This window comes from Danio aesculapii, chromosome 7 (genome assembly GCF_903798145.1).
Source record: "Danio aesculapii chromosome 7, fDanAes4.1, whole genome shotgun sequence".
Lineage (NCBI taxonomy): Eukaryota > Metazoa > Chordata > Actinopteri > Cypriniformes > Danionidae > Danio > Danio aesculapii.
The window spans coordinates 51,928,935-51,938,199 of NC_079441.1; the positions used below are offsets into that span (position 1 = coordinate 51,928,935).

The 9,265-nt window shown below is 34.8% G+C and overlaps 1 protein-coding gene across 1 annotated transcript in view; it reads right to left on the reverse strand.

Moving 5' to 3' along the window:
- Window positions 1–9,265, reverse strand: part of LOC130231453 (protocadherin Fat 3-like) — a 30,510-nt gene that overhangs the window by 6,759 nt on the left and 14,486 nt on the right. Inside the window, 3 exon segments of the mRNA XM_056460785.1 lie at window positions 2,398–2,509; window positions 4,393–4,506; window positions 9,252–9,265. The exon segment at window positions 9,252–9,265 is cut by the window's right edge and continues 85 nt beyond it. Coding sequence (XP_056316760.1) covers window positions 2,398–2,509; window positions 4,393–4,506; window positions 9,252–9,265 — 240 coding nt within the window.

The following is a 9,265-nucleotide window of genomic DNA, read 5'->3' on the forward strand; positions in this document are numbered from 1 at the left end:
AGAACTAGAACTTAACATTCTAAAATGACAAAAGGTACTGCAGAGCATTTTACATCCAGTAGAAAGCGATATGATGTAGCAGAATGACTGAGACCTATCCAGGCTACTAACAATATAGTATATAATTGGCAACGTGAAGGCTCAAGACAATGCAAGAAAGGATGACAGTCAGAATCACAAATGATCTAAGTCTGTTAAGAGTATGGTAGAGGTAAATTGATTATCTGGCAATATCTCTGAATAGCTTGACTATATTCATATTAGACACAACAGGCCTATATGTAAACTCCAATGCCATGACAAGATGCAGATTCACTTTCACAAAAGTGAACAACACAAAACTGTCATGCACAAAGTGAGCATGATGAACATGGCTTTCTCAATATACTGCTCGTGCACCGATTTCCTCTGTTTGTGGACAAAACTGCGTGCGAGCTCTCAAATATACGCTGACCACGTGCAAATTCTCTCACGTTCTCTCAAATATGCGCTGCTCACCCACAAATTTTCTTGCGCGCTCTCAGTACACTGCTCGCTCAGTGAGATTATATGCACTCTCAATTTGTGTCTTGTGTTCCCTCTTCCTTTCGTGCTATTTGATATGATTTATATTGGTGCACTATTTATTAACAATAACCAAACTACTAGAATAGACTTACATATTACATTTTTTATCTAATAAACCATACACTGTTGGCTGTATGTTATATGATGAGATATTTCCAGTTTCAAACACATAAAGACACAGAGAATAGACGTTGAATGTAAAGAATACATTTTAAAAAACATTTATTAAACAGCCAAAAGGTGAACCATACTAATCAAATAAAAAAACATTTAAACAAAAATATAACTAACTCAAGCAGAAATGTAGCTATAATTTGGGGGGGAAACTTGATAAGGTATTATAGCCTACTGTACTATTCACTCTTCAAATAAATCTCACTATCAATCCCATTGATCATGGCAACTAAAATAAAGTGAACTAGTGTCTGCAGTCTTCCACATTGCTAATGAGATTTTGGAGGACATTTTCCCTGTCATCCTCATCATTTTGAGGAGAAGCTGTTCCACAGGGCCCCTGAACACGTCTATTGGCATGTAGGGCCTACTGTGTTTTGAACAGTACTATAGTAGAGTACTTCAATTAATATAATGAAGAGACTGAAAATAATGAGACTGAAGATAATCATACATTTTGTGTTTGGGTCTTGACATTAACCCAGTATTTGTTGCTTCCCTGTTTCTTATATGTTTTTATATTAATATTTTTTTCATATTTATACTATTTGTTTATTGATTTTATTATTTATGGATCAATATTTGCATTAATGTTAATTGTTTTGCTTTTGTTGTTGTTTTGAGTTTTTAATGAGTTCGGAATATTTTATTACTAAGTAGGCCTAATGCATTTTCTCATTTGGCTAATTATTGTTTACTGTCGGTTCTTTGCAGGGTTTTTGCCTTTGGAATTTATGAAGAAACTCAACCTAAAATCTTTTATAGAATTTTGAATCTGTTTGCCAAATTAATTGAAACACTCTAGAATGATGCAAAGTATGAATCACTGGTCCATTTATTAAAGATTGCTTTTTTTTTTTTTAATTTTGAAGCTGCTAGTTGACAAAAACAGTGCTGTTTTCAAAATAATCTGGACAGTTATTAAGTAGAAAAAAATCAAGCTTTACTTTTCGGTTTCATTGATTGTATTTAATAAGCAATATAAACATTGTGGGCCGGTTTGCAATGGCAATACTCTATTAAGAGCAAGGTAGGGCCCCAAAATTATTCTGCTTAGGGCCCCCAAATGTACAGGGCCGGCCCTAGGTGTTATAGCATCAGCTCATAGCATGATCTTTAAAAGAGCTAACGCTTATTCATATTTATGCCATACATCATCATGCAATGCTTTTTTTAGCACTTTCATTTAAAGAGATAGTTCACCCCAAAATAAAAATGTACTCATTATTTACTCACCTTCAAGAGGTTCTGAACCTTTATGAGTTTTGTATAAGTTTTGTTGTTTTCTGTTTAACACAAAAGAAGACATTATGAAAAAAGCTGAAAACCTGTAACCATTGTCTTCCATAGTAGGAAAAACAATGGATGTCAATGGTTACAGGTTTCAAACTTCTTCAAAATATGTTCATTTGTGTTCAACAGATGAAAGAAAGCCAAATCGTTTTGGAACAAGTGAAGGGTGAGAGAATGAGGAATTTTCAATTTTAGGTAAACTACCCCTTTAAGTGACATCACTCATTTTGACATTGATCAGAGCAAAAAGAGTGCATGAATATAGAAATATGTGCATCTGTTTTGTGTAGAGAGATTGATAGCCATCCAATCTCAGTGTTATCCTGCCTCTCTGGTATAAATAGTCAGGAGAACACAGCTTACCTCTCCCGAGTCTCTCTCCCCTGTGAAGGTGATCTTTGTGGACTTTAAAAACCAGCAGCTTCGACTCAAAGCCAGGAGTACATGACTCCTCTGCCAATCCACATGACAACACCTAATTTGAAACAAATTAAACTGATTTATAAAACATTTAAAGTTTAAAGTATTTTAATGTCAATACTGATCAATTTTTCAAAAACCTTTGTAATTCATTCATTTGACTAATGGTTACCCTTAAAACTCCCCTCAAACACGTGTACTTAATGCAGACACGCTATACTGCTAAAAGTTTTTGGGATCTGCCTTCACATGCACAAGAACTTTAATTATATCCCAAGAATGTAAGGTTTAAAATGGAGGTTTTGCTCAGTCTGCTGCAGCTTCAACTCTTCTGTAAAGACTATCCACAAAGTTTAAGAGTGTGATTATGCATGTATACTACTGTACTACTGCTTGCTCTAATGGCTCTAATGACAATACTGCCCATAGTAAAAGCACTCCCTGATCTGACGTGAGAAAGAAGATAGCTAGCAAAGTAGTTTTTACAGTTTTGTTTTGCTGCACAAAAGTATTCCTTGAGCTTCATATGACTTGGATTGTATCATGACCTGTGCTGTCAATGGAGGATGAGAAAGCTCCCAGATTTCATCTAAATATCTTAATTTGTGTTCTAAAGATAAACGGAGATTGGTTCAACAGATTGGCTCTTAAGTGATTGGTTCGACAAGAGGGTGAGTAACAGGGCCGGAGTGGGACTCCTTTTCAGCCATGGAGTTTCAAGCCTTAGATCGGTCCACTTCAGTTCTCGTCTGACTATATTAAAATAACGTCATTTCCAATTCAGTACTTTACAGTGAGGATTTATATGAACAGTTAACACAATGTACTGTTTAACAGTATCAGAATCTTGTATCCAAACATTATCCAAACCTCGTAATGAAAAAATATCAAATAAATACAAATGTATATTAAGCTATTTGCATAAAATAAAGATTAAAATAAAATGTATTGAATAAAATATTAAAAATATTAGAACAATAAAGGGTAGCTAAATCTCCATTATTCTTTAAATTATCACAATGTCTGCAATGTATATATATATATATATATATATATATATATATATATATATAAATATATATATGTATATGTATATGTATATATATGTATATATATATATATATATATATATATATATATATATATATATATATATATGTATGTATGTATGTATGTATGTATGTACGTATGTATGTATGCATGTATATATATTTTATACTTTATCTAAAAAATATGTATTTATTAAAGAGGTTAAAAATATTGACCTTAGTAGCTTTTAAACATGTAAATTCTAGTGAAGCTAAAAGTAAAATTAAAAAAAGAAGTGAATTTCCTTTTATTTCCTTGCTCTGTCAAACTCATGGGAAATATTTGAAAAGGAATTCTAATTTTACATGAGGGCACATTATTTTGTCTTTAATTGTATTTTACATGTTTTTTAATATTATTATTTTAAATACAGTTGAAGTCAGAATTATTAGCCCCCCTTTGATTTTTTTTTTCTTTTTTAAATATTTCCCGAATAATTTTTAACAGCAAGGAAATTTTCACAGTATGTCTGATAATATTTTTTCTTCTGAAGAAAGTTTTATTTGTTTTATTTTGGCTAGAATAAAAGCAGTTTAGAATTTTTTAAAAATCATTTTAAGATAAAAAGCTATATATTTTTTTCGATAGTCTACAGAACAAACCATCGTTATGCAATAACTTGGCTAATTACCCTAAACTGCCTAGTTAACCAAATGACCTATTTAAGCCTGTAAATGTCACTTTAAGCTGTATAGAAGTGTCTTAAAAAATATCTAGTAAAATATAATTTACTGTCATCATGGCAAAGATAAAATAAATCTGAGATTTATTAAAGACGAGTTATTAAAACTATTATGCTTAGAAATGTCTTAAAAAAATCTTCTCTCCATTAAACAGAAAAGACCTTACCTTATAAAACAAAAAAATGGTTCCCAATTGCACAGTCATCATTGTCTCTGTCTTGAAAGGTCTTGAAAGGTCTTGAAAGGAGATATCACCTAACTGATTGTTTAGACTCCAACGCTATTGTGTGAGCTGTTGCCTTTAATGCCTTTACTGGAGATATTTGTAATCTTCAAAGTGGGTTGCCTGTGGTCTGTGGCATTTACATACATGCAACATCCAAGGCTGCAGCTCTTCTAAAGGCTACTGCAGTCTACTTCAGATTCTTTCAAATATAAATTCAACAAGATTACTTTAGAGAACCTTAAGGAAATAATGAGGAACTGAAATAATAAAAAAAAACCTCAGCAGTCCTCACACTGAGTGTTCAAAATATAGATCAGACCAGTTGGTTTCTGGAACAGGTGCCTTGACAACCAAGAACAAAGTTTGTGGCTGACAGTCTTGTAACGTCTCTCCTGAAAGAGGAAGCCAACATTCTGTTCTGTCAGCATGAAGAAAAAGCTGATTCAGCTTATCAGCTAAACATGTTAAAAACATTTTATGGTAACACAAAACAGAGTGAACATACTGTAACCATCACACATGAAGGGAACACTAAGTTCCATAATGGTCTTATAGTAACCTCCAAATATCACATGTGGGTGAGGTGTTCAAGAGGAGGGCTTAGGACCAGGGAAGGGATGACAGCGGGAGCAGCCAAAGGGCGACTGAAAACGGGCAAATGAAATCACCAGGGAGGAGTGGATGGAGGGGGAAACCAGGAAGGAAGATGAAGCTGAGCCTGAGGCTGTCCTACAAATGCTGGGTGCCAGATTCACTGGTCCATTCCCCATCATCAGAAAAAAATAAACAAGTAAATAACAGGGTGAGTATGTAGTAAAATCTGAAAATGTGGTAAAAATCAAGCAAGTGCTTTTCTTTTTTTTTTGGATTGATTTTTAAAACTGTCAGTTGGGTTTAGGGAAGTGGGTGGGTGGGTCAATCTGTGTTTTTGAAAACACTATCGGTTGGGTTTAGTGACAGAGGAGGGTGGGTCAGTCGATTAGTCAGTCGACAGCAGCCTCTGGTGTATTTATGGAAGAATAGCAGGCGCTAATGGAACCTGCAAGGGAAATTTCACATCTGAAAAAGCATACACAACGGCCTCTGGTGGATTTGTGAAAACAATTTGGCGCACTCCAGAAATGTATATTGAGGTACTTTTTCAGAATGAGCCTAGGTTGGTTTTGCCCATTTGAAGACATTATATTGCATTGTCTTTTCTTTACTTATTTTAAAATGATGTACTAGTTATAAAGGCATATTTACAAAGGCTCAACATACAGTAGGCTTTTGCCTGCAGCCTCATCCCTAGTTAAATCACATATTGCTGTTTCTTACTGCTCAAATACAGCATACATTGTAAAAAAAAATGCTGGGTTCCACACAATTACTTCATGTTGTCCTAACACAAATCGATTAAGTTAACTTAATAATTTTTACAAATTTCAGTGGACTTATAACAAACAAGGTTGTCCCCCAAAAAACATAAGTGTGTTGTTTCAACTCATTTTATATAAGTAGCTTAAACAAGCAGCAAGTCACTTTTTGAGTATAAAGATCATGAGCTGACAAAAAAACTACAAGTTTGACACTTTTTGACATCTAATATCTTGCAAACAAGAAGTTGAAACCACATAATGCACAGAAGTTCTAACACTTGTAAAACCATGTCTGACAGGAAAATGGTTAACAATTTTTTTACATATGTGGGACAGAAGCAAAAAAAAAATAAATAAAAAAAATCTGTAAATGGTTCATTAAAATTTACACGAAACAAAACAGGCCAGACCTATAAAATGTTTCACATAGGGTCATTTGTAAGCATCATAAAGCATAAATAGATTAAACATGCAGCCACACAATGGACTTTATGGTTGAAGGGATAAGTACTTTTCATTTACTCATTTAAATTAATTTGACAACTTTCAGGAATTATGTTTAACATGGATAAGCCGCATGCTATTAAACTATTTATTTATTTTAAGATCAAAATTAATTACTATAAAATATTAAATTAAAAAAAAAACATTACACCATAAGAAGTTGGGGTGTGCGGGTGTTACCCTCACATAAGGAAGCTCATATTTGGGGGTTTATGAAATCTAAAAGATTGAATTAGATTATTCATTCATTTTCCTTCATCTTAGTCCCTTTATTCATCAGGAGGCACCACAGTGGAATGAACCGCCAACTTTTCCAGCATAGGTTTTATACAGAAAATGCCCTTCCAACTGCAACCCAGTACTACTACTGACCTAGTACGGCCAATTTAGTTTATTGAATTCACCTTTAGCGCATGTCTTTGGACAGTTGGGAAAAACCAGAGCACCTGGAGGAAACCCACGTGAACATCGGGAGAACATGCAAACTTCACACAGAAATGCCAACTGACCCAGCCAGGAATCGAATCAGCAACCTTCTTTCTGTAGGGTAACAGTGCTAACCACTGAGCTACCATGTTGCCCCTGATTTAGGTTAAATATTATTAATTAGATGATTGCAATGCATGACACCATTAGTCACAGACAGCAAATGAAGAATAAGACAGAGAACAGTTTTTTAGTATTTTGTTAATGTTTAATTTGTAATGTTTAATGAAACTATAGCTTGGCTTGGGCGCTAGATGTCAGTATTACTCTTTCTGCCCCTGTAAACAAGATTCTAGGTCTTTTTTTCCTCCTAATGTTCCTCTAGTAAACATTGGAGATGTTAAACATATTCAGTGGTAGAAAGAGTACTAAAAAATCATACTTAAGTAAAAGTACCATTACTTGCCTAAAAATGTAGTGCAAGTAGAGTAAAAGTATCTGTTGTAAATATTTCTCAAAGTATGAGTAAAAAGTAGACCCTTTTAAAGTACTCAAGAGTAGTGAGTATTGAGTATTACACTATAAAAAGGTGATGCATTTACATGTAATTTGTGGATGTGTGCAAACGTAACATTCTGTAGTGCATCTAGTTATTGCCCAGCAGGCACAGAATGTCATAAGACATTAATATTAGGTTAGATTTAGGGTGTGATGTCAGGTGACCAAAATTCAATGTCTAGCCAGCATCTAAGGACAGCAATATTTTGATGTCCGATAACAACGTCAAATGATGTTGATATTTGGTTGAATTTTAGGTTGTTACAAAGTGACCAAAATCAAGAAGCTGGCCTCAGCGAAGACTCGTCTGTCCCTGGAGCGTCACAGGAATCAGTCTCATGTTATCCACTCCTCCATGACCACCACAGTAGCTGCTCAGGATACGGCCTGGTGCAGGATATGGAAACCTTGGGATCATCTCGTCGTTGGTCTTGGATCGAATCAGTGACTCTGCATAGTCTGAGAGCCTCAGGAAGGGTATCCCCAGGTGGAAATATAGAATAAAGAGAATAATTAGCGTAGCTGCTGTTAATAGTGTATATAAACAAGGTGCAGAAACCTGTGTGGAAGCCTGCTAAGTGGTGCACTAAGTGTATGCTTTACTAAACAGATAGGTCTTTAATCTAGTTTTGAATTGGGAGAGTGTATCTGAGCCTCGGACGTTATCAGGAAGGCTATTCCAGAGTTATAGAGATATAAATGAGAAGGCTCGACCTTCTTTACTTGACTTTGCTAGTCTAGGTACTACCAGAAGCCCTGAGTTTTGAGATCTTAAAGAGCGAATTGGATTGTAGCGAGACAGAAGGTTGGTTAGATAAACAGGAGCTAGATTATATAAAGCTTTATATGGAAGAAGCAATATTTTAAATTCAATACGAAACTTAACAGGCAGCCAGTGTAAGGAGGATAAAATTGGGGTGATGTGATCAAATTTTCTAGAACTGGTAAGAACTCTGGCAGCTGCATTTTGTACTAATTGAAGTTTTTTAATAGAGGATGCTGGGCAGCAAGTGCATTACAGTAGTCCAGCCTAGAAGTCATAAAAGCATGGACTAGCTTTTCTGCATCTGAGATGGATAGCATACTTTGTAACTTAGCAATATTTCTCAGATGAAAGAAAGCAGTTTTTGTGACATAGGATATATGAATTTTAAAAGTTAAATTGCTGTCTAATATGACACCTAGATCTTTTATAGTAGAGCTAACGCTAACTTTGTATCCCTCTAATTGCAGGTCGAGTTGTGAGATCTGCTGTTTATAGGATTTAGGCCCAATAGGCAATAACTTTGTTTTGTCTGAGTTTAAGAGAAGATAATTGTAGGTCATCCAGTCTTTAACATCTTTAATACACTCAGTTAGCTTGGACAGTTTAGACGTCTCGTCAGGTTTAGTTGAAATATATAATTGAGTATCATCTGCATCTGCATTCTTAACAGTGTGAGCAAATGTTGATAAATGAAATAATGAAGACAGAATGTCAAGGCAGGTGCTCTACATTTATCTTTATTAGTAAAAAGCAGTTTGACTGCATTTAGTCTGTAATAAACAAAACTAAAATATGTGATTATAGCAGGACAGAGCATTAGTCAAAGAAATTACATTTATACAAATAAGCAAGCAAGGATTTTTCAGATTTTCCAGTGTCTGGATCAGTAGCTTGTTCCCCGAGAGACCAGTTCACTGCCAGCTGGTAAATCTTCACATTTGAAAATAACCTTTGGAATAAACTCAGGCGGCTCATTCACATCTTCTGCATTCACAATGACTGTAGCAGTTGAAGTACGCAAAGAACTGACAAATATATCATCGTTCCCACTGCTTGTTCTCATCATAGTTCAGAGGCTAAATGGAAAAATAAACTGTGTTTAACTAAGGTATGGCATCACAACCAATTGGCTGGGCAGAGATGAGTAACACACAGTACCTTTACAGTGGTAATGACGCCCTCTAGACGGCTGGGTCAGTAA